Here is a 26,767-nt window from a genome sequence, read left to right on the forward strand (position 1 = left end):
ACATTTGTATTTATCTGATATACTGTAAAGAATAAGGCATCATTACTAAACATTCTTGGGATAAACTTATATCTCCAGAGAGTAACCATAAATTAGTTAAATTATATTTTGTCATTTGTCTATGTTGCTGTGTGTAAAATATTTCATTTGCACTATTCTGTATACAGCTGTTGATATTATTTTAATCTTTATTTTTCGTTATGAGATGTCGGCAGTTCTTGTCTGGTCTGAACACTATGATGAAACATTTAGGAAGAAACATACAGATCACCAGAGCCCAACTGGATGCCAAAATGGCAAAGATTTCCATTGCCACAGTGTATTTTCCCTGAGCACTGAGGGAGGCTGGGATATAAGATACCCAGACACTGAGGAAGGCCAGCATGCTGAAAGTAATAAACTGGGCTTCATTAAACCTGTCAGGAAGTCTCCGAGCCAGGAAGGCTAGAATGAAACTAATGGTGGCCAGAAGAAACAGATAACCTACCATGGTCCAGAATGCAATAGGTGATCCCTCATTACACTCAGCAATGATGAGATCAGGTTTAGTATTAGTGTTATATTGTGGGAATGGAGAAGCTGTGGACAACCAAGTGATGGATAAGATGAATTGTAGCAGGAAACAGGTAAAAATAATCATGTAGGACACTTGGGGACTGGTCCATTTCCTTAGATTGCTGCCTGGTCTAGTGGCCATAAAAGCAAACACCACCATGATAGTCTTAGCCAAAATGCTTGAGATGCACAAGGTAAAAGCCAGTCCAAATAATACCTGACGTAGGAGACATTTCTCATGGTGAGGGTAACCTATAAATACTAAAGAGCACAAAAAGCAGAGACACAGTGACATCAATAGAAGACAACTTAGAGAGTAATTATTGGCTCTCACTATAGGTGTTTGTCTATACAAGATGAAAAGCCTCAAGATAAGAGCAGGAATAATCGAAGATATTATGCTGATTGTAGCTAAAATTCCTGCCAATGCATCATCATAAGACAGAAACTCCATGGATTTTGGAAGACATCTAGATTTCTCGGGATTTGGCCACTGATCCCAAGGACACCTTAAGCAGTTAATCGAATCTGGAAGATAGAACATACATGGTACCATTACACATCTACATGTCATTATTGTGTTGAGTGACATTGAAAGGAAACAATTGAGCTGAGTTTATAATATTAACTTCCTGCACCTACAGAAACTATAAGGTATAAAAGGTGCATTGTGCAGTGTTTTCTATTCACTTCAGATAGTTTTTGTTCCATGTACACATTTAAATTGGCTCCTTTAGTCAAATAAATTTATTCAGAGCCTGTTTCATTTAAATAATAAACAGGCTAAGAGCAGACTTAGAGGTATTTGCCTGCTAGGTCTTTATCTACCCTCTGCCATGTTAGTTCTTTCCAGACATTTCCACGTCATACATATCCTCTGCCACAAGGCCACAGACCTTAGCTAATTTGTTGAAAGTGGATGATTACACTTTAATAATACTGACAACAGGGTGGTGGTAGCTAAGGATAAGACATATAGAGAAGATAAGGAACACAACTGTATTTTAAAATATTGGACAGCAATTGTTTTTTGAACATTAATTGGTGCGTATTGTCCTAAGACAATTAGTCATAAGAAATGTATCTCTGAGGTGTAACCACCTCTGTCCATTATCCTAAGCAAAATGTATTTGAAACCATGCCATCTTGTCCCACAAATCAATTGTTGGCCCCATTAAATCTGTACAAGACCAAAAAATGTTAAATTATGACATTACAACATTTACACTCCTAATGTGTTGTGTTTTATGCAAATTAACAGTACTGAGAGTCTCCTGCTTCTAGTTTGTATAGTGATACAATTTTACAGTGGAAGAGGGTGTTCTACGGAGATAATACCATCTTTGTCGTTCACTATTGCTTTGTACTATGTGAAATGCTATACTGTACTGCATTTATTATTATTAATTTCACCGATTTTATAGTCTATGACTAAATCTGAGATGCTAACAGTTCAGTCATTCAGCCAAATGTGGAGTGAGGCAAATAATCCATTGAACAGTTTTTAAAATGTTGCTCATCAAGTGCCACAATATACTTGCCAGATGTGTTAGTGGAACTGATATTAATTGACTTACTGCATTTCCCAAAACTGTCATGGACAGTATGACATGATTTGCTTAGATGAAATGCAATCATATTTATGTTTTTCAGGCAAGTCAATCCATCAATTAATAGATGAATGTATATAAACCAGCAAAACGATGGAGTCATTTCACTTTGGGGGCGATAGCCACAATCACAACAGCTGTGTCAGACCGAGGGCTTTCCACCTTCTGCAGTTTTATAGTTGATAATAGTAGTCTTTTGCTGGCCTACTGTCGCCTGCAGATTTACGCTTCAGTTCCAATGTCTCTGCTATCTCTTGGATAATAATAAGAAATTTAGAGGGGGCGGTATGGAAATTATGAAGTATTTACTATTATTATTATTATCATTGTTTATTTGTAGGGCGCCACAAGGTTTCCGCAGCGCCGCACACAGTACAAACAGTAGACTATATAGTAGACTATACAGGACAGAACAGTACAGAACAATAAACACACAGTACCAGTACTTCAGAAACTCCGGGAGGGCAGATACTGTAGAGACGGAGCAGAAGAACAGGTATGGAGACTGGAGGGAAGAGGGCCCTGCTCATTCGAGCTAACATCCTAAGGGAGGGTAAACAAAGTCAGGCACGAAAGGGAGCCAGTGAATCAAAGGGGAGAGAGAAGAGGGGTCAAGGGAGGATGAGCAGAAGAGATGAGAGGTTAAATGGATGGTTGGTAGGCCTTAAGGAACAGGTGAGTTTTAAGTGCCCGTTTGAAGGAGCACAGATTGGGAGAGAGACGGATGGAGCGAGGGAGGTCGTTCCAGTGAAGGGGGGGCAGCATGGGAGAAGTCTTGGATTCGAGAGTGGGAAGAGGTGATCAGTGTGGAGGAGAGGTGGCGATCATTGGCCGAGCGCAGGGAGCGGGCAGGAGTGTGAATGGAGAGGATTATTACTAATACTATTATGAATAATGCAATGGTAATGTAAGTGAATGGAATTTGATAGTTTTACAATGAAGACAGCAGGAGCAGTTTTTGGTATGGCATACCACAATATAAAACGCCACTTAGAACACTTCCTCTGGGTACATAAGAACGTCCTTGACTTGCCTGTCTGGTTAGATATTTCTCCTTGTAGACATTGGACACAATCAAAGCAGCAGACAGGTTTTCCTGTTCTAGCAGCTTTCCTGAATCCTGGAGGACAACTCTCACTGCAGACTGAGAGAGGGACCTGGGGGTAATATGTCATATTATTATATTATTGATATTTTTCTGTTGCTTTTTTTAAAGGCATTTTACTGTACAGGTCTAGAAGAAACAAACAATAAAAAATAATTAGCAGTGTAGATTAATCATTTGTGCCATCTGTTCGGTTATGGTAACATTGTTAACTTTACTATTAATAACAGTTCCATCCGTCTCTCTCCTACTCTGTGCTCCTTCAAACGTGCACTCAAAACTCACCTCTTCCTCAAACCCTACCAACCATCTACTTAACTCCCATCTCCTCCCTTTAGCTCGTCCTCCCTTCTCTCCTCTTGCCTCAACTGGCTCCTCTTGTGCCTGGTCTGTTTACCCTCCCTTAGGATGTAAGCTCGTATGAGCAGGGCCCCCTCCCCTCCTGTCTCCATACCTGTTCTTCCGCTCCGTCTTTACTGCATATGACTAGCTGGAGTTTCTGAAGTATTGGTACTTTATGTTCATTGTTCTGTATGGTTTCACCCTGTATAGTCTACTGTTAGTACTGTGTGCGGCGCTGCGGATACCTTGTGGCGGCTAACAAATAAATGATAATAATAATAATAATAATAATAATAATAATAATAATAATAACAGAAGCTCTATAAACATTCTAGTTACATTCTAATTCATGTATGCACAACAACAGTTTATTTAACAAAAACATTTTAGGGTCATATGGGAACTATTGTTTGCTGAGCATTTTATGAACATCCTCCACACTCTACTTGATTCACCCAAGAGCTGTGCATTCATATAAAAGACAGAGACAGAAGTGGACATATATACTGGCAGACAGGATTGCACACAGGACTCTATGGATTGAATTGGCCCATCAAGGCTGCATGTGTACTATGCAATAGACAGACACAACAATACGCTACATTTACTATCAAGCATCAAACAAAATGTCATTACAATATGCTAAATAGGATCATTAGGAACATTTTAAATTAATGGGATCATGGTCCCTGCCAAAGATATAAGCTGTTTTAGATGACAAGTGAAAATACTCTGTGTATGTAGGGGTGAAAATATGTTGATATATATATATATATATATATATATATATATATATATATATATAGAAACACTGATATAACTGGATGCAGGAGCATTAAGAGATCTTAGTGTGATAGGTAAGTATAGGAGAGCACCTACTGCTTACAGATGGTACCTTGGAACAGTACAGGACTGTACACAGCTGAAATACAGTAGATATATAAATATATATATATATATATATATATATATATATTTATATATATAGACCTGAGGCCACATATTGCCAGTCAACTATACTTGCACAACCCACAGCTAAAAAGTACAATAGTTGTGGTACCTATCAGGGCAGGCATATTGCTTATAGGCAGAGATACATTGTAACAATACTTAGAGATGTGTCAACAACAGATACCTGCCCCATAATGAATCTATTGTGATAATGTATCTTTCCAAGAAATCAATAAAACATAATCATGTTTCCTATGTTTCCCCGGTATGCCGTACCTTTCCTGTTCAGTCAAGCATTTGCTCATGGCTTTCCCATCTGTGCTATTTTCGCTGCCTTGCAACTGTTGTCCAACATCTAAGTGAAAGACATTGCTTTTACTTATACGGGTCCCTGGATAATGCTTCCTGGAATCATGTGCATGTGTAGACTTCTGGACTAGCAGCACCTAGCCTGTACTATTAATGGGACTTCTCCTCAATACAGCAATTGCTACGTAATTGTTTATTCCCAGTTTCCTTCTCCTTGCTCCCTGTTAACTTGCTTGCTTCTGATAACTTGTGCACTGACCTTCTCTTCTGACTACTTGACTACGCTTATTAGATTAACCCTTGGAACCTTGCTTATTATATATTGCCTCACTGTGTACTGACCCTGTGTGATTGTGGATTATGTTTACCGGAATAATCCTTAGTTTACCGGATTAATCCTTGGCTCTCTACTTGGTCAAGCATTGGGGGACATGCAGTTCTTGGTGATTGCTCAGCCTAGAACATGCACTTGGAGCCTACCAGCTGTTGGGATTGAACCATCAGAGATCAGGTAAATAATCTTTTGTTACCATTAAACTCACACCATATTTATTGGAATGAATAACAAATCTTTGCTATGTTCTAGAAAAAAAGTTATACCATTTATAGAACTCAATATAACAGTTGGAAAAAAAAGAACAGCGTACCAGAAAATCTCCTGATATTACGTTACTTAGCTTGGACAAACAAAAGACACTCAGGGAGTAACTGAAGACTTCCTAAGAGTGTCAGCTCTTGTACTAAATCTTATTGGTGGCAGGACTGGGTGTTTAATAGTGAATGTGATATGCAATTTTAGAGTTGTTTTAATTTTTGAGATATTAAGTGGTTTTGCTTTGATTATCCCTTTCACACCCACGTGTTCTCCTTACCCAGGTTGGTCTTGTCATGACACAAAATAACTGGGATCCTCCTGGACTTTTCAAAAGCAAGAGAAAATAAAGAGACTATTAACCTAACAGAGCAAAGACCTCATAGAACGTATAAAGAATACTAAAACATGGTCATATGTCTCACTGTCCCCATCTCCCTTTCCTTGTATATGGATCTTCTGAGTGAATGTGTATTTATATGAGTGATGATAGTCTAATCTCTCTGTGTGTTTATTAATATGTGTATATCTGTATCTCAATGATATCATATATGGTATATGTTTATCTGTAATAAGTCTCATATCAACATATGTATCTCTGTATGTGATGTATATATCTGTATGGAGTTCCATATACTGTATATTTGTGTATCTGCATTTTGCGCCTTGTATGTGTTTCTCGACTTCTCTACTTTTATGCATGATTCACTCCTGGGGGTAAATGTATCAAGGTCCGATTTTTTCAACGATTTAAAATCGCGTCAAATCGACGGTGATAACCCGCAATTTTAGTCCCGAAGCCGCCAGATGTATTAAACTGCGATTTGTACACCGAACTTCAAAATCGCTGGTCAGCTCTGGCAATTTGCTGCAATGTCAATCACTCCCTTGTTTAGCTAACTCTCCCTGTGAGTCCTAGCTGTGAGATGAGTAAATACATCACAGTTATACTGTCTGTCTAAAGAGCCGGAGGTCTGGCGGCTGTCCATAGTTTAAAAATAGATAAAAGATTTTTTAAAAAGCGTGGGGTCCCCCTGTCTGGCCACTATTAACCCTAGTGCTGCCAGCCTACTGCTGGTTGCGTGAAAATCGGGGAAAAATTTGCGTGGGGTCCCCCCGATTTTCACATAACCAGTACTAGGCAATCCAGCTGGGGTTGGTGCTACTATAGCAGGAAGACACACAGCAGGGGTCCCCCTGCCATAATGACAACAATAATGAAAGCACTAGGGCTCTTCCTACAGCCCTGGGTGGTGGGTTTAGGGTAATAATGACAAAAATTTAGTAAAAAAAAACTGCAAGTCCCAGTCAGCCCAGGCAGCCATAAACAATGTGGGCATGCTGATGCTTGTATATCTACAAGCACCAGCATACCCATGGCGGCCAGGGAAAGCTAGCACTTGGAGAACCACAAGTTTCAACATGCCCTGAAAAACAGGGCTGGCTGAGACCTGTATTTCCACAAAACCAAATGTTAAATAAACCACAACTCCCTGATTTTTACCACATTTTAATAAAAATAATAAAACCCCAATAAATACAATACACACCCTCATTAATACCACATAAATTTATTGAAAATAAGAAAACCCCAAAATACTCACCAATCTGAATTCTTCTTCTTTGGTCAGAAGCTTTTACAACTTGACAACCATGTCCAAATAAATTTGTAAATCCAAAGTCACTGCTTGTAAAGTCCATAAATAAATTTGTATTACAAAAGTCCATGCTTGTAAAAATCTTTGGCTCTTCTGGCCAGGAGGTCCCTCTTGTTGATTGCAGTCTTCTTATCTTCAGTCCAGCAGCGGCCCCGGAACACGCTTGGTTAAAAAAAAAAAAAAAGACAGACGCCGCAGAAACAGCATATACAGTGTACAAGCTCCGATACTCAATGAAAATATTTTTACTGGGATAATGGACCATCGTTGGCATTTGTTTTTCTTTTCTGGCACCTATTACAAGGTTGCATATCAAGAGGATAAACGCAATATAACATTAGAGGTGCTCCAGAGTGTCCCTAAAGTGAATACGGCAACTTTCTGAAATTTTTGAAGTGTGTACCCTAAGTGAGTGTTTGCAATTCACGTGGTGTTTTAGTAACCATAAGACTACATACATTGATACTTACCGGTATCTGGAGTTCCATTCTTACTCAATAGATTACTCTATGATGTGTTTTTGTTTATTATTTCTTTTCTATATATGAAACTTCATGGAAAAAAATCTGCTGGTATATTCCTCTGAAATTGAACATTTGGAGGAGGGAGAGAACGTTGCATTTTATGCACCTCGATGTTTCAACATTCAATATTTTTTACTATTACTCCTAAGGAGATTATTATTATTGAGTCCGGGACTTATGGACTATATATTGTGATACAGTCACACTAAGGTCCATTAATTTGCTTTGTTACGGCCATACCTATTTTCCATATTGTGTATGTTTCATGTTTTTGCATACTTGGGTAGAATGTATGTAGGCTAATAGGTGGCTGCTTTCTATAATCTGCACAGACATAACCATACAGTGTTTTTATATAATTAAGAATATTTCTGCACAGATGGACAGGAGTTTCATTTGACATCTCACCTGTTGAACTGCCATAGGCCACAGCAATAGACTTGAGTTGATGGTCAGAGCTTGATCAGGAATTGCTGTAGGACTATAATTGCCAATCTGAAATTGCTCCACAGTCCCTTCTGGACTCAGTTGCCAGTTCACAATGCTATAGACTACTGGTGTGAATATGACTTTCCTAATATAGTGCGTGAGCTGTGAAGAGAGGGAGAAGAAGAAGATCATTTGTTGACAGTAATAGTAATCTAAATAAGAAGATAACATAAAGTGCACAATCACATTGCCATAGAAACAAAGGAAAAAGTGGTTTCACATTTTATTTGTTTCAAGTAAATGAGATACTAGGATCCAATTATTAAGAATATTTTATAGAATGAAATTAGCTTTGTTGTTTCATTTTTATACAACTATTATATACGTTTATATAAGGGATCTAAGGGATCTTAGGGATCTATTTAAAAATGTTCTGCTCTTTAAGTATCATCTTTAAGTATCATCTGTCATTGCAACGATGACAAATTACTTTTAGGGGTAATTTAGTATAAGAGTCATGTTGGGACAGGTTTAGGACTTCATTATTAGGCATCGCATTTATATTCTACTGCTATATTTAGGCATTATATTACCTGCCAAGGTTTGAAATTCCAAATGTCTGCACAGGTTCTAAAAGAGAATGGTCCTTCACCCTCCTTGCAACTTTTCAGGTCTTCCAAAGCTTTAGCCAAAACATTTACAGACAAATATGTATAATAACAATATCTTAAGCTGGTGATGTAGGTGGAGCTGTTCTTAACATTATCTAAACTTTCCTCTCCTGTGCATTCTTTTACTGGGGTCTGCAAGGAACCAGTAAGGTTTTTCCCATAATGAAATTTGCAAGTGAATACTTTCTCCCAATACAAGTTCACCCAGTTCTCCCCCATAGACTTAGAAGGATGTATCTTGCTGAGGAACTGACTTAAACCTGGGACCACATAATCTTTAACAGCTAAACCAAGAGTTCCAGATAACACCTGAAAATAATTTCTTGTTGATAATAAGATGGACCTGGCCCAACCTGCATTTCCAATAAAAATCCTCCCTGTGATGTTCTGTTTCAACAGTTCATTTACAACAGGAATAAAATCAACATCAATGCAGAATACAACAACAACCTTAGCTGTTGACTCTTTAATAACTTTGACTATCTGTGGAGCATTGCGATTTGGTTGACCGAGACGAATATATTCAGTAAAAGCTACACATGCTCCAGCTTTGATTATCTCTTGTTTTATTGGCTGAATTCCCAGAAGACCATAATCATTGTCTGCAGCTACAAGACCAATCCAGGTCCAACCAAAGCTCAAAACAAGCTGAGCCAGCGACACAGACTGCAATTTATCACTTGGAACAGCCCTGAAGAAAGATGGAAACATTTTCTGGTTACTCAGTAGAGAAACACTTGAAATTGGACTGATCTGAAAGTAAGAACAGTGATATTATATAAGTCATACTATGTCAATGCAAATCATAACACATTTGTTATTACTACCATTATAATAAGTAACTAACCCCTTAAAATGTGCCAGTTTATTCAGCATGCCACTTAATATGTGTAAGTTTATTCCATGTTCCCCTAATAGCTATACCTGTATACCAAACACAACCTTATATATATATATATATATATATATATATATATATATATATATATGTATACAATATACCAAATGTAATTACTTTGTATGTGTTTTGTCTTCATTAACACATTAAAAATGAGTTTGTTCCTAATGTAACAAACTTAAACCCCTTGAGTCTGTATTAAGTACACCTGGAGGTACATATAAGAATAGTTAGAAACACCTGGTTAAAGAATTACATATGAATCATGTTTGTTTCGAACTAGCAATTTTGCCACCTTTTAAAGCACTGTGGAATCATAGGATTGCTCTGCAACAACCCCTATATTCTATTCGAAAGTGCTTAATCTGCTTTTTGCCATTTTACTTATTGGTTAGGTCACTTTAAAGCATTGACTGCACAGAAAATAACCAGATAACAAAATATGCAATGTTACAATATGTTAAATGCAGCTTTTTTGTTGAAAATTTTGACAAAACACTGTGGAATTGTGGGAAAAAAACCTGTATGTGACAATTACAACCAACCCTAATATGTGAAATAGAAAACCAACTTGGATAAACTTTCCTGTAGGCAGTATCTGTTTTCACTGAAGTAACACATTCATAGGAAACCAAGGTTTCCTCAAGTGCTCCAGAGAGAGCAGGAGAACAGAGTATCCTCAATATCACAGAAAACCTCCCAGATTTATTAGCTGCTGAAGCTTCTAATCAATGTGCCTCCATCTTTGTTATAGTGGAGAAGAGGGGCAATATTTTAAATTAAATAAGTTAGTAATAAAATAGAAGGCTATCATATTTGTTGTGAGTAGAGGGTATACTGTAGGTGTCAGAAGCTTTACCCATTAAGAGCCTGAAGATATCACAAGTAGACTACTAGGTGGTCTCAGGTCTGATTATGTGCTGTTTATTTTCTTGTTTTTCAATGTTATCGCCTATTTATCCTATCTAAACATTGAAGAGGAGCCTGTAGGATTTAGGGTACATTAAATCATAGTAGATCTTACATCGATTTAAATGTAGAAGAAATGAATGCTGCTTCAGCAGGTGTATGGAAGATCTCAGAAGACCCAAAACATAGCCTGAATGCTAGACCCTAGGAAAGTGACCTATTGGTACCAGGTTGACTCTTAGGTATTCCACCCAAATGTAATATTCAGTTCTTGATGGAATTGCCCTTTAAGAAAATTATTCAAGTGGAGCAGCTTTGGATACCAATGGCTCTATGCTGAGAATGACTATCTGTCCATAAAATAATTGACTGTAATTCAAAATCACATCTATCAAGAATCCCAGGAACAGAGGCCAGAAATGTAACCAATGCAAAGTATTATTTTTCTGCATTGATAACATTTCTTTTGTCCATTGATCATATTTACATGAGTATATGGTTATTCATGATGGGTTTTTGATAATAGTAATCACTTGATGGTTATTAAAAATAAATAAACATTTTACCTGTGGGTATCTGAAAACCCCCAAAACATGAGCCAAGATGATTGAGTTTGCGGAAACTGTGGATCCAATAACTGCACTGAAAGATGGTCTAGTGTTACACCGGCTGTTGGAGGTGAGTGTGGTGGTCTCTGTTAGGAATTGTAAAGCTCCTTGTAGTTCATAATGGGGTATAATGCATGTGTCGTACATCTGGAACCCTAATGTTATATTTGAGAGCATATTGGGATCCCTGTTGATCTCTTCAATGGTGTATATCAGAGACAGAATCTGTTGGTAGAAGTCCAAACTGAACCTTTAGGATAGATAAATGATTATATGAGGCATTTTCGTTTGTTCCTTAATTTTTGCTAACATTACATTAAATAGTTTTAACGGTATTTGCTAGCAAAAATGAGAATGATACTCAAAGACTATTTAATTTTAGGGAGTAAATTGTGACTGGTAATGCTATTCATCTTCTCAACCTGCATGAGGGCCATTGTCCACCTAGTGTCCACTTGCTGGGTATTGAAAATACCTCCATAAAAGAGTGATATTCCACGCTATTTTTTTAGTGTTTTCGTGCCCCTAGAAATTGTGCAGGGTGCAAACAGTAAAATTGTCACCATAAAGCCCATCCTACTTTGAATCTCGGACAATGCTCTTCATTATTTTAAAGTTTTCTATTTTTTACTCAAAATACTGCTCATCTTCTCTCTATTTATGGCATCAATTAATCATGAGAGTGAGCGGAAATTAGGACTGTGTTTATTACATGTGTAACGTTTATGTATTTGAACGTATTTATTACATTGTCCAAAGTGCACCTATTAAACTGAAAAAAAAAAGTTTTTTTCATTATTAGACTGGAAAATGTTCTAATTAACAATTTTTATTATTATTTATTATTAATTTATAAAACCAATCAATCATGTTTAAAATAGATAGCTAATAACAGAAGTACTATCTTAAGCTGGCATTAAACATATTACAGCCATAAAGTGCAATCTTTGCTTAAAGCCAACAAATATAAATGTTTCAGATTTTGCTAACAGATGCATTTTGTATAAGGTGTTGCAGTAATTAGAACCATTTATCTTTGTATTATTAGACTGAACTAAAGGCGTTTGAATGAGTGCCTGAACTGAATGACAAAACTCACAATTTGTATAATGCAAATGAAAGAGACTGGAGAGTACAGAGAGAGATTTCTCCTTTCATGAAACCATGACAAACCAACAGGGACATATAATGTTGTGACTGTAGTGATATTAACTCTTGGTAGGATAATGTGGTAGTCAAACAGCTAAATTCAAAATGCTGAAGATGCAGAAGACCAGCTACAGAATTTATATAACCAGAAGCGATGATTTATCTGGGTTGCAGAAATTTTACGAGATCTTAGAAACAGATGGCACCAGTATTTTGATACAGTACAGGACTAACTAACTAAGCTGCAGCTTATGTACATAGTGTGATATACATCAGACACTAAAATAACATCAGCTATATAATAAAAGTTACTTACAATGTACACAAGGTCTTGGGTGGTCTCACATTGAATGTAAGTTTTTGGTAGATTTTGTCAATGTGAATTCCTAATAAGACTCCTATCATGATATCTCCAGGTTGTGTTATCCCCTCCATCACTGACAGAGGTGACAATCTGCATCTCTGATCCATGGAGCAGACAATTAGAATAAGGTGGAAAAAGATGACATTGAAACACACAGTAGATGTACAGCTCATAGTGTCTGGATTAGCCAGTAGATAATCTGTAAACAGAAAAAAAGTATTACTGCTCATATTCTATATGTGAATGGGGATGTGTGCTGGAGGTGTAGTGGTATAGAGATGTATAGGGATGGGGATGTGTGCTGGAGGTGTAGTGGTATAGAGATGTGTAGGGATGGGGATGTGTGCTGGAGGTGTAGTGGTATAGAGATGTATAGGGATGGGGATGTGTGCTGGAGGTGTAGTGGCAGAGAGATGTGTAGGGATAGGGATGTGTGCTGGAGGTGTAGTGGTATAGAGATGTGTAGGGATGGGGATGTGTGCTGGAGGTGTAGTGGCAGAGAGATGTGTAGGGATAGGGATGTGTGCTGGAGGTGTAGTGGTATAGAGATGTGTAGGGATGGGGATGTGTGCTGGAGGTGTAGTGGCAGAGAGATGTGTAGGGATGAGAGTGTTTGATGAAGGTGCAGTGACATTGATGTGTCCATTGTTGAGCGTAGGGTATATGAAAGAGTTTTATTTACAAAAATGTGTGTATTGATGGCCATGGATGACAAATATATAGAGATAGTGATGTGTATGGATGAGAGTATATAATGGAGGATTAGTGCCAGTGATGTTTATATGGATGAGGGGGTGATGAATATATAATGACAGGGATGTGTATAGATGATATGTGTGTGATGGATGTATAGTGACAGTGATGTGTATATAGATGATATGTGTGATGGATATATAGTGACAGTGATGTACGTATAGATGATATGTGTGATGGATGTATAGTGACAGTGATGTGTGTATAGATGATATGTGTGATGGATATATAGTGACAGTGATGTATGTATAGATGATATGTGTGATGGATATATAGTGACAGTGATGTGTGTATAGAAGATATGTGTGATGGATGTATAGTGACAGTGATGTGTATATAGATGATATGTGTGATGGATATATAGTGACAGTGATGTACGTATAGATGATATGTGTGATGGATGTATAGTGACAGTGATGTGTGTATAGATGATATGTGTGATGGAGGTGTAGTGACAGTGATGTATGTATAGATGATATGTGTGATGGATGTATAGTGACAGTGATGTGTATAGATGATATGTGTGATGGATGTATAGTGACAGTGATGTGTGTATAGATGATATGTGTGATGGATGTATAGTAATGGTGATGTGTGTATAGATGATATGTGTGATGGATGTATAGTGACAGTGATGTGTGTATAGATGATATGTGTGATGGATGTATAGTGACAGTGATGTATGTATAGATGATATGTGTGATGGATGTATAGTAATGGTGATGTGTGTATAGATGATATGTGTGATGGATATATAGTGACAGTGATGTGTGTATAGATGATATGTGTGATGGAGGTGTAGTGACAGTGATGTATGTATAGATGATATGTGTGATGGATGTATAGTGACAGTGATGTGTATAGATGATATGTGTGATGGATGTATAGTGACAGTGATGTGTGTATAGATGATATGTGTGATGGATGTATAGTAATGGTGATGTGTGTATAGATGATATGTGTGATGGATGTATAGTGACAGTGATGTGTGTATAGATGATATGTGTGATGGATGTATAGTGACAGTGATGTATGTATAGATGATATGTGTGATGGATGTATAGTAATGGTGATGTGTGTATAGATGATATGTGTGATGGATATATAGTGACAGTGATGTGTGTATAGATGATATGTATGATGGATATATAGTGACAGTGATGTGTGTATAGATGATATGTATGATGGATATATAGTGACAGTGATGTGTGTATAGATGATATGTATGATGGATATATAGTGACAGTGATGTGTGTATAGATGATATGTGTGATGGATATATAGTGACAGTGATGTGTGTATAGATGATATGTGTGATGGATATATAGTGACAGTGATGTGTGTATAGATGATATGTGTGATGGATGTATAGTGACAGTGATGTGTGTATAGATGATATGTATGATGGATATATAGTGACAGTGATGTGTGTATAGATGATATGTATGATGGATATATAGTGACAGTGATGTGTGTATAGATGATATGTGTGATGGATGCATAGTGACAGTGATCTGTGTATAGATGATATGTGTGATGGATGTATAGTGACAGTGATGTGTGTATAGATAATATGTGTGATGGATGCATAGTGACAGTGATCTGTGTATAGATGATATGTGTGATGGATGTATAGTGACAGTGATGGGTGTATAGATGATATGTGTGATGGATGTATAGTGACAGTGATGTGTGTATAGATGATATGTGTGATGGATGTATAGTGACAGTGATGTATGTATAGATGATATGTGTGATGGATGTATAGTAATGGTGATGTGTGTATAGATGATATGTGTGATGGATATATAGTGACAGTGATGTGTGTATAGATGATATGTATGATGGATATATAGTGACAGTGATGTGTGTATAGATGATATGTATGATGGATATATAGTGACAGTGATGTGTGTATAGATGATATGTGTGATGGATATATAGTGACAGTGATGTGTGTATAGATGATATGTGTGATGGATATATAGTGACAGTGATGTGTGTATAGATGATATGTGTGATGGATGTATAGTGACAGTGATGTGTGTATAGATGATATGTATGATGGATATATAGTGACAGTGATGTGTGTATAGATGATATGTATGATGGATATATAGTGACAGTGATGTGTGTATAGATGATATGTGTGATGGATGCATAGTGACAGTGATCTGTGTATAGATGATATGTGTGATGGATGTATAGTGACAGTGATGTGTGTATAGATGATATGTGTGATGGATGCATAGTGACAGTGATCTGTGTATAGATGATATGTGTGATGGATGTATAGTGACAGTGATGGGTGTATAGATGATATGTGTGATGGATGCATAATGACAGTGATCTGTGTATAGATGATATGTGTGATGGATGTATAGTGACAGTGATGTGTGTATAGATGATATGTGTGATGGATGCATAGTGACAGTGATCTGTGTATAGATGATATGTGTGATGGATGTATAGTGACAGTGATGTGTGTATAGATGATATGTGTGATGGATGTATAGTGACAGTGATGTATGTATAGATGATATGTGTGATGGATATATAGTAACAGTGATGTGTGTATAGATGATATGTGTGATGGATGTATAGTGACAGTGATGTGTGTATAGATGATATGTGTAATGGATGTATAGTGACAGTGATGTATGTATAGATGATATGTGTGATGGATGTATAATAACAGTGATGTGTGTATAGATGATATGTGTGATGGATGTATAGTGACAGTGATGTGTGTATAGATGATATGTGTGATGGATGTATAGTGACAGTGATGTGTGTATAGATGATATGTGTGATGGATGTATAGTGCCAGTGATGTGTGTATAGATGATATGTGTGATGGATGTATAGTGACAGTGATGTGTGTATAGATGATATGTGTGATGGATGCATAGTGACAGTGATCTGTGTATAGATGATATGTGTGATGGATGTATAGTGACAGTGATGTGTGTATAGATGATATGTGTGATGGATGCATAGTGACAGTGATCTGTGTATAGATGATATGTGTGATGGATGTATAGTGACAGTGATGGGTGTATAGATGATATGTGTGATGGATGCATAATGACAGTGATCTGTGTATAGATGATATGTGTGATGGATGTATAGTGACAGTGATGTGTGTATAGATGATATGTGTGATGGATGCATAGTGACAGTGATCTGTGTATAGATGATATGTGTGATGGATGTATAGTGACAGTGATGTATGTATAGATGATATGTGTGATGGATGTATAGTGACAGTGATGTGTGTATAGATGATATGTGTGATGGATGTATAGTGACAGTGATGTATGTATAGATGATATGTGTGATGGATATATAGTAACAGTGATGTGTGTATAGATGATATGTGTGATGGATGTATAGTGACAGTGATGTGTGTATAGATGATATGTGTAATGGATGTATAGTGACAGTGATGTATGTATAGATGATATGTGTGATGGATGTATAATAACAGTGATCTGTGTATAGATGATATGTGTGATGGATGTATAGTGACAGTGATGGGTGTATAGATGATATGTGTGATGGATGCATAATGACAGTGATGTGTGTATAGATGATATGTGTGATGGATGCATAGTGACAGTGATATGTGTATAGATGATATGTGTGATGGATGTATAGTGACAGTGATGTGTGTATAGATGATATGTGTGATGGATGTATAGTGACAGTGATGTGTGTATAAATGATATGTGTGATGGATGTATAGTGACAATGATGTGGGTATAGATGATATGTGTAATAGATGTATAGTGACAGTGATATGTATAGGTGATATGTGTGATGGATATATAGTGACAGTGATGTGTGTATAGATGATATGTGTGATGGATATATAGTGACAGTGAGGTGTGTATAGATAATATGTGTGATGGATGTATAGTGACAGTGATGTGTGTATAGATGATATGTGTGATGGATGTATAGTGTCAGTGATGTGTGTATAGATGATATGTGTGATGGAGGTATAGTGACAGTGATGTGTGTATAGATGATATGTGTGATGGAGGTATAGTGACAGTGATGGGTGTATAGATGATATGTGTGATGGATGCATAGTGACAGTGATATGTGTATAGATGATATGTGTGATGGATGTATAGTGACAGTGATGTGTGTATAGATGATATGTGTGATGGATGTATAGTGACAGTGATGTGTGTATAAATGATATGTGTGATGGATGTATAGTGACAATGATGTGGGTATAGAGAATATGTGTAATAGATGTATAGTGACAGTGATGTGTATAGGTGATATGTGTGATGGATATATAGTGACAGTGATGTGTGTATAGATGATATGTGTGATGGATATATAGTGACAGTGAGGTGTGTATAGATAATATGTGTGATGGATGTATAGTGACAGTGATGTGTGTATAGATGATATGTGTGATGGATGTATAGTGTCAGTGATGTGTGTATAGATGATATGTGTGATGGAGGTATAGTGACAGTGATGTGTGTATAGATGATATGTGTGATGGAGGTATAGTGACAGTGATGTGTGTATAGATGATATGTGTGATGGATGTATAGTGACAGTGATGTGTGTATAGATGATATGTGTGATGGATATATAGTGACAGTGATGTGTGTATAGATGATATGTGTGATGGATGTATAGTGACAGTGATGTGTGTATAGATGATATGTGTGATGGATATATAGTGACAGTGATGTGTGTATAGATTATATGTGTGATGGATGTATAGTGACAGTGATGTGTGTATAGATGATATGTGTGATGGATATATAGTGACAGTGATGTGTGTATAGATGATATGTGTGATGGATGTATAGTGACAGTGATGTGTGTATAGATGATATGTGTGATGGATATATAGTGACAGTGATGTGTATAGATGATATGTGTGATGGATGTATAGTGACAGTGATGTGTGTATAGATGATATGTGTGATGGATACATAGTAACATTGTTGTCTGCATAGATGAATATAATTGGTGTCTTATACTTACATCACCCCAAGTCTCTCTATTTCGTACTCACTGCTACTACCCAGCTTTATAGAGATAGCTCCAATTATATGTAATGATCTGAATCAATAAATAGATTGCTGTATGCTCAGGGTATTCATAGTAACATTCAATTATCATAATGAGTTAAATTTGCAGCATTCTCAGCGGTCTGGTTACAAATGAGATCTGTGACCGTTATAGTTTACGGGGAAAAAATTACATAATTGTGCAGATGTGATTTCCCTGCTGTGGGTAGAATGATTATGATTACACATTCAAGTAAACAAAATCCAAAAGAATAAGCAAAATACTCACAATTAACATAAAATAAATTATTTTTACTACTTACTTTTCTCGTCTAATATTAAAAACTATATGTGTGACCCGTCTACCAATAAAAAGTGCATCCAGGCTGTAGGGATGACCTGAGTCTCTGTCACCATCTACATAAACTAATTCAGATCTTGAATTAGCAAATCCAAAAAATTATTATGTTAACAGTCCACTTACCTTTAACCATTTACCTCTACCTACTGCTGGCAGAAACACTTTCTAACAACTGTACCTACTTACTTGTGAGCTGAGAAGCTATCATAATGTTATAGTCCAGCACACAAACTGGATGCCATCACTGTGTACAGTAACAGTGAGTCTTTACTACTCTCACCAATGACAACACACAAAGTTATGGTAATGAGATATCGGTAGATATGGCACTTTAAAAAAAAAAAAAAATTATATTTTTAATGAGAAATTTTCATACAGTACATAAAAAGGAAATAAATTAAACATTTTACCCACTCTAGTGGCGAACTCTAAAAATAAGCAATACTACTAAGCCTAAAAGCAAACATCGCACAATATGATTTTTTCATTGTGGTGCAACATTTTAACAACTTGATCTTATGCAACCAATTCCAAACCTTATTGGAGACAGTTACACATTTATGGGGCAGTGCCCAGTACCAGTGTTCATATTAAATAGGATGATATGTCAGGCCCAAGTAGGAGTGCGGCCAGTATGAAGTGAGATTGCTAAACATCACCCCCGACAGCAAGACTCCCTGGGGGAATTGAATTGAGGGCATTACTGTTTTATTACGGTAATAGTGCACTTAAATAACATTATTAGGGAAGTTTCTATGCTGGCTTTTTGCTTCCAGCTCCCTGAGCTACGGGCTGGGTTAAATGTACCATAATGACAGTAATAGGTTTAACGCTGCGCTACTTCAGGGGGAATTGAATTTTCCCTCCCTGTGTCCCCCAGACACAAACCAATCACATGTTACTCCTACAAACGCAGGGTGAACAGTGCCGGCTGTGCCACAGGGCCACCCATTACTTAGGGGAAGTTGTGTAGCAGTCGGCTGCCAATGATCATACTACATATTTCGATATTGCTCATCTAGACCAAACTGTAAAGTATTTAAGCTTAGTTTTACAGGACTAGTAAGTAAATAATTCGTGCCTCACCGCCACATTAACCAGGGTAACCCAATTGGTAAAGCGGTGCCACTCCCATGCCATCCATGTTCTGATAATGAGGATGACCTTTGCCAAAGTGAAAAGATTCGTAATATATCTGGTCAAACTCCTATTAAGCAGAAGGTCGAATCCCAACCGAAACACACAGGTCCTGGGAAACAGTATTGGGACAGTGATACCCGTGTCTTGTATTCCCCCCACCAGCTCTGACCAGAAGTCCCCATCTTGACTGCACTTAACTGTACCTGGTACAAGAGGTGGCCACACTGGCACTCTCCACCATATAGCTCCAGTCTGCATCATTTAAATCCGTCTCCCATCCCACCCTTAGTCCGCCTAAATCACCAGTGTTAAGTAGGAAAAAAAATTAGCAAAAAAGCACAGAAATAGCCTTAACTGAACCCACCTGATGGTGAAATGAATGGAGAGGGTCGAGGCTGAAGAGTTAACCGAGACCGGTGTGCTAGGATCCAGACTCCTGCATCATGATCCATATTAATAAGGCCTGCCGAAGCAGTGGCAGAATGGCCCTAGAAGCCCAGGTGCCCAGCAGGATCTGTATGGGACACTTAAGGAACCATGTTCAACGTTCAAGAAAGCCCACCAAGTCGTGGAATCCTCAATCCACCCATGCAGGTGTGCCAGCTGCACAGAAAGATAGTAAGCGCTGACGTTTGGAAGGGCCAGACCTCTCGAAGCACAGGAGCAATATAGAGGTCATCTTGATTCTCACCCCGTTCTCCCACCAGACCAGAGACTACATATGTTTGTTAATTTTAGAAAAGAGCCACCGTGGGAGAAACACAGGGACATGATATCGTAGGTATAAAAATTTGGGTTGAAGGACCATTTTAATTAAATTAACTCTACCCAACATGGACAGGGGCAGTTTCGTCCACATTGAAATCTTGGCCTGAAGATAACTGTTCACTGGGTCAATGTTAAGCAGTACATAATCAGCAACCGAAAATAGTAGCCCATATCCCCAGATATTTGCATTTGAACGCCCATTGCAGCGGATGAGAGGTTGCAGGAGCCAAGGGGAGTCTCCCTGCAAATGTGAAAAATACTGAATTTGGATCAGTTAATCCTCAGGCCAGAGAATCTACTAAACTCATCCACCAGCGGCAGCAACGCAATGATGGATGCGTCCGAGTCTCCCATAAACAGGAGCATGAAATTGGCATAGAGAGCAATCTGAGGCCACATATCACAGATAAGCCCGAATCAGGCATGCCAAGAGTTCAATAGCAATCAGGGCCAGGAAGAGGGGACACCCCAGTTTCTTACCGCTCGAGGTTCGAAGGGTGAGGTAATATGGCTGTTGACACTAATTCTGACAGACAGTGCTGAGTATAGTATCCGTGCTCAGGTTAGAAACCTGGGATCAATTCCATATCTCTTTATGACTTCCTAGAGAATTTCCAACTACATGGAGTCAAACTCCCCGGCATCTGTAGGTGAGTAAACAATAACTTAAGGTGGTGAATTTTTCTTAGCATAAAGCTAGTCTGGTCTGACTGATCAGCTGGGAGAAGACTGTGTTCAGGTGCATAGCCAATACTTTAGCAAGAATATTGACGTCTGCTGTCAGAAGAGAGATAGGCCTATAGGACGCAGGCAGCAGCGGGTCCTTACCTGACTTTGGGATGACAACTCAGTGCCTCTGACAGCGACAAAGAGGCCACCTCAAAAAATTCATTATAGTTGTCCAGAAGTGTAGGAAAAAGAAATTGCCAATTTTTTTGTAAACCCATCAACACCCAGCACATTATTGCAGGGAAAAGATGCAATTGCCACTATGAGTTACTCCACAGTGATGGGGGCCTCGAGGCACTATGCCATGTCTAGGGCTAGCCTATTGAGGCGTATCTAAGACAAATAGCCATGTAGATGTGGAATGAAGTAGCTTGCCCTGGAGGTGTACAAATCACTATAATAGGTTACGAAAAACAGCAGCAATCCGTTCAGTTTGAAAGTGGGCGGTGCTTAAGGAGTCTGAAATGGCAGAGACAAATGTATTTTGGAATTTCATCCTGGCCAGATAAGCCATAAGACTCACGTTTGTGTCCCCATGTGCATACACAGCGTACTTGGAGAAGAGGGGACGTTGATTAGACTTATCTAATAGATGGTCAGCCCATGTCTTCTATGCATTCCAATATAGACTCCTCCTCCCTAGAGAACCTCTAGCGGCCCTCCACTTAATTAACCATGATACCCCGGAAGAAAGCCTTAAAGGCACCTCAAAGGACAGGGGGTCTAACTGCATTGACTTTCATAGCAAAGTACCCCTCTCAATCCACCACTATGTCCCTGTCCGGCCCCATCAGGGTGAGCCAAAATGTTTTAAGTTCCAGAATCTAAATGGGAGCTTGCAGTAGGTGCAAATACCGTTAGCGTAGGGTAGTGGCCAGAGATGCCCCAAGGAAGGTAACCAACCTTTCTAACCAGGGCAGCCAGTCCAAAGCTAAGTCTATTCAGGAGAGGGTGTGGTGGGACAGGGAATGACAGGAGAAAAGTTGCTGTGATGAGAACCGAACCCTCTAAATATCAGTCAAGCCCATGTCTGCCACCAGCTTGGCAAAAGGGAAAGGATTCTTCCAAACCACCAGTGATGCCCGCTGCCATCTGTCTAGGCCGACATCAATGACCATGTTAAAGTCCCCCTTGCACACTACCAAAGCTTGAGGAGGCATGGCAATGAATTTGGAAGCCTTCTTGAGTGCTTCGGTGTTGAAAGGTGGGTAATATACATGGCTAGAAATATAACAGAGGGTTATCTACCAGATCTCAGAAAAATACATAGCGACCGTAGGCGTCCAATTCTGCCTGCTCTAACACCAGATTTTTCTTTAAACTCAAATTAAGAAACCCAGCATTTTCCCTACCACCAAGAAATTAGATAATGTATGTTGAATCCCTGGCGCTCCACTAGTATTAAGGTCTAAGATATGTAAACTATAGTATATGAGCATATAGAGTGTTTATTCATAAAAACATGTTTAGGAACTTATTTAGAAAACAATGTTCTTGCCAGATCGTGTTACCTGTACATTAATAATCATCGCAAAATTAAAATTTGGAAGGAATGAAGGCAAATGAAGTAAAGACTTTCTCAACAATACTAATGCAGGTCCATAATGTCTTTATAAACAAAGACAGTTCTCCCAACAAAGTGTGTTAGGAAAGCTATTTACGTGGTCCTATCCTATTCAGTTCTCTTTTCCAAGAATACAGTATTTAAGTCAATGTAACTTTGGAAGATCAACTTAAAACAAGATCCGGATTCACATAAATAGATGTTTGCCAGGATGGTTTGTCTTCCCGTGTGTCCTTCCTCCCGGCGTGTGCCTCCAGCCACCACTAGAGAGTGGATGGCGCTCGTGCAGGTGATCAGGCTTTCAGGAATTGTCAAAGCTGTTTGTGATTTTCTGCGCTTGCACTGTGTCATCCAGCTTTTGTCGTTCACTGTTGAATGCTGTCTATTTGCACTGTGACTGCTTCACATAGTCTCGCCTTTGCCGGTATTTATCAGACTGATATAGCTGGCTGTGAGTCTTGTGTTTTACATCAGTTTTACCCGAATTGAAAGTTTCTGTAATGTAATTAAATCCAATGTGTTTCAATTATTAGAAACAAAGCTTCCTCAGGGATAAGGCAATGCACACCCATGTTGAACATGACTGTTTAAATAACCTTACACTAATCTCCTGATTGGTGGTTCATTAGGGATGGGCAATGATTTCACCGGGCTTGTTCTTGTAAATAAACAGTAGTTCTGTTCATATAGACTTTTCCTTGTGATAATTGAGTGTTTATTCTTTTTTTTTTATATAATCTGTTTTTATTGAAATGAAACAGTGTATACATATGTATGCAACAACATTACCACAAAAAATATAGTACTTTAGACTTTCCGTTGCACTACAACAATTGCAGATTTGGTGGTGTAAATCTGCTTTACCCTTCTTAACGGAGAAAATAAAATAAAATAATGTGGATAGGGGATAGAGAGATAGAAGGGGAGAGATGGGAGGGTAGGCATGGGAGAGGGGGGGAGGGTGTTGGGCTTCATACATTCCACTGAGTAAACAACACTGTATCTTTAAACTCAATCCATTCCGACCACAGTATGTAGAATGCTCTATATTTATCCTCTGCCGAATAAATTACTTCATCCATTGCCATATAAAAGTCTATTCGTGCAAACCATTATTTTATAGTGGGGACTAACGGTTATCTCCAGTGGACCGGTATCACAGCCTTAGCAGCGCCATTGAGATATTTTACAGAGGAATTTTTATATTGGGAGACTGGCATATTAGTGTCATTGAGTAGCCAAAATCTCGGGCAGTTTGGTAATTCGATTCCCACAATCGTTTTGGAGATGAGAATGACAGCATCCCAGAAAGGTCTGCTTGCCGGGCATTCCCACCAAATATCTAATGGAGGGCCCGATGCCCCCTGACACCTCCAACAGAGATCAGGGACCCCAGGAAACATTTTTGCCAGGAGACTGGAAAACCGGTACCACCTAGTCAATATTTTATAGTGTGTTTCAACCACTCTTACACTAACTGAACTAGCGTGAGTGCGCTGAAATATGTTCCCCCATTCTGATTCAGGTATGCCTATATTTAACACCCGCTCCCAGTCCCTAGTGAATTTAGGTAGCGCTTTGAATGAATGTACAATCAAAATCTTATATATAGATGATAGGGTGTGCCTAGGGCGCTGGGCTGTAGTACAAAGGGACTCAAATTGTGTGTGAATCCTGCCTGCCTCTTCACATATTCCCCTACAACAAGCAAAGTGTCTCAGTTGGATAGGTCTCCAAATTTCCACATTGGGTAGACCCCATTTTGCCTGTATCTTAGTGAAGGGTATGACTCCAGACGTGTCCACCAGCTGGCCGACACGGGTTATGCCTGCTTGGATCCAATGTTGAAAAGACAGTCTTGATAGGCCGGGGGGGGGGGAAGTCTGGGTTGTCAAAATGTGCCGTCAAGGGTGAGTGTTTTGTGGAAATGTTTGAAATGGGGCGCAGCTTTGACCATCTGGCCAGGTTAGGAGAGATAGTCGGGTGTTTAACAGTGGGAAGTAAAGACTGCCATGGAACAAGATCAATAGCTGTCTCTAATATATAATCTTCAATCCAAACCCACTGCATGTCCCCTCCTCCTCGTGTCCAGTCAAGAACCCTGTTTAGCATAACAGCATCATAATATGTTGAGAAATGTGGCAGCTGTATACCATCACACTTGCGTTTATATAGTATTATGTCGTGCTTGAAACAAGGTCTCCTACTCCTCCAAAAAAAGTATCTAATGGCCTTATATAACTCATTGAACCATGAAGTGGGGACATGGATTGGGAGTGTGTGTAAGAGGTATAGAACTCTCGGGAGTAAGTTAATTTTTACAACATTAACTCTAGCTATCAGGGAAAAGTCCTTCTGAAGCCAGTCCCTTAAATTGGAGCGATTGATTGAAGATGCATGCGCACTTCGTCTGCGCTGGCTGTGATGGCACTGTTTGGCTTGTGGCGCTGCTCAGCTTGTGATTGGTCGTGTGGTCGCGTTCTGAGAGCTTACTGCAGTGTTGACCGTTATGTTTCGTTACACAACTCACGTTTGTGGGTGTGTGTACAGTGATTGACTACATGATGTGAGTTCCGGCACCTTGTTTCTTACAAAAAAAGCACTGACTACCACTACTACTACTACTACTTAAGGATGAGCGGGCTCGGATTCCGCTAATCCGAGCCCACCCAAACAATGCGGATCCGAGTATTTCGGGCGCCCAAAAAAATGAAACTGAGGCTCTGACGTCCAAGTCTCGCGCCGGATCTCGCGAGACTCGGTGTGCATAAATTCCCAGCTAGCGGCCGCCATTTTCATTTGGGCTGTGATCAGGGTAGAGGGAGGTTGTAGGGTAGTGGTACTCCTGCGTGATCAGTCCAGTTGTGCTTTATGCTTGTGTCCAGTGCTCTGTCCTTGCTGAGTCCAGTGGTGCTTTATGCTTGTGTCCAGTGCTCTGTCCTTGCTGAGTCCAGTGGTGCTTTATGCTTGTGTCCAGTGCTCTGTCCTTGCTGAGTCCAGTGGCCCTTTTGTCCTGTGCTCAGTCCTGCTGAGTCCAGTGGTGCTTTGGCCAGTGTCTGTCCTGCTGAGTCCAGTGGTGCTTTAGTCCTGTGCATTTTTGTGCTAAGTCCATAGTAATTGTCTAATTATTAAAAACTCCAAAAAAAATTAAAAAAATAAATAAAAACAATTATACAACAAAAAGTAAAAAAAAATATTAAAAATTTATTTAAAAAGTATAAAAAAATTCTAGAGCAATATATTATTGCAGTCCTGAAATATTAGTACTGCAATACATACATTCACTGTTTCTGCAGTCCAAAAAATAGGAACTGCAATCTATATTTCTACGTTCACTGTTTAAGCAGTCCAAAAAATAGGAACTGCAATCTATATTACTACGTTCACTGTTTCAGCAGTCCAAAAAATAGGAACTGCAATCTATATTACATTTACTACGTTCAATTTTTAAGCAGTGCAAGAGAATAGGTACTGCAATCTATATTACATTTACTACGTTCATTCTTTAAGCAGTTCCAGAGAATAGGTACTGCAATCTATATTACATTTAATACGTTCAATTTTTAAGCAGTGCAAGAGAATAGGTACTGCAATTTATATTACATTTACTACGTTGATTTTTTAAGCAGTTCCAGAGAATAGGTACTGCAATCTATATTACATTTACTACGTTCAATTTTTAAGCAGTTCCAGAGAATAGGTACTGCAATCTATATTACATTTACTACGT

The 26,767-nt window shown here is 38.6% G+C and overlaps 1 protein-coding gene across 1 annotated transcript; it reads right to left on the bottom strand.

Annotated features, from left to right (window-relative positions):
- Positions 1–181: 181 nt before the first annotated feature.
- LOC142150557 (extracellular calcium-sensing receptor-like) lies at positions 182–20,428 on the bottom strand. Its single transcript, XM_075205756.1, has 7 exons — positions 20,341–20,428; positions 12,627–12,873; positions 11,120–11,411; positions 8,669–9,499; positions 8,055–8,237; positions 3,199–3,322; positions 182–1,083 (listed from the first exon to the last, which is right to left on the bottom strand). The coding sequence occupies exons 1-7, from the start codon at positions 20,426–20,428 to the stop codon at positions 182–184; spliced, it is 2,667 nt and encodes an 888-aa protein (XP_075061857.1).
- Positions 20,429–26,767: the final 6,339 nt, after the last annotated feature.

The sequence above is a fragment of the Mixophyes fleayi genome, chromosome 4, assembly GCF_038048845.1.
Source record: "Mixophyes fleayi isolate aMixFle1 chromosome 4, aMixFle1.hap1, whole genome shotgun sequence".
NCBI lineage: Eukaryota > Metazoa > Chordata > Amphibia > Anura > Limnodynastidae > Mixophyes > Mixophyes fleayi.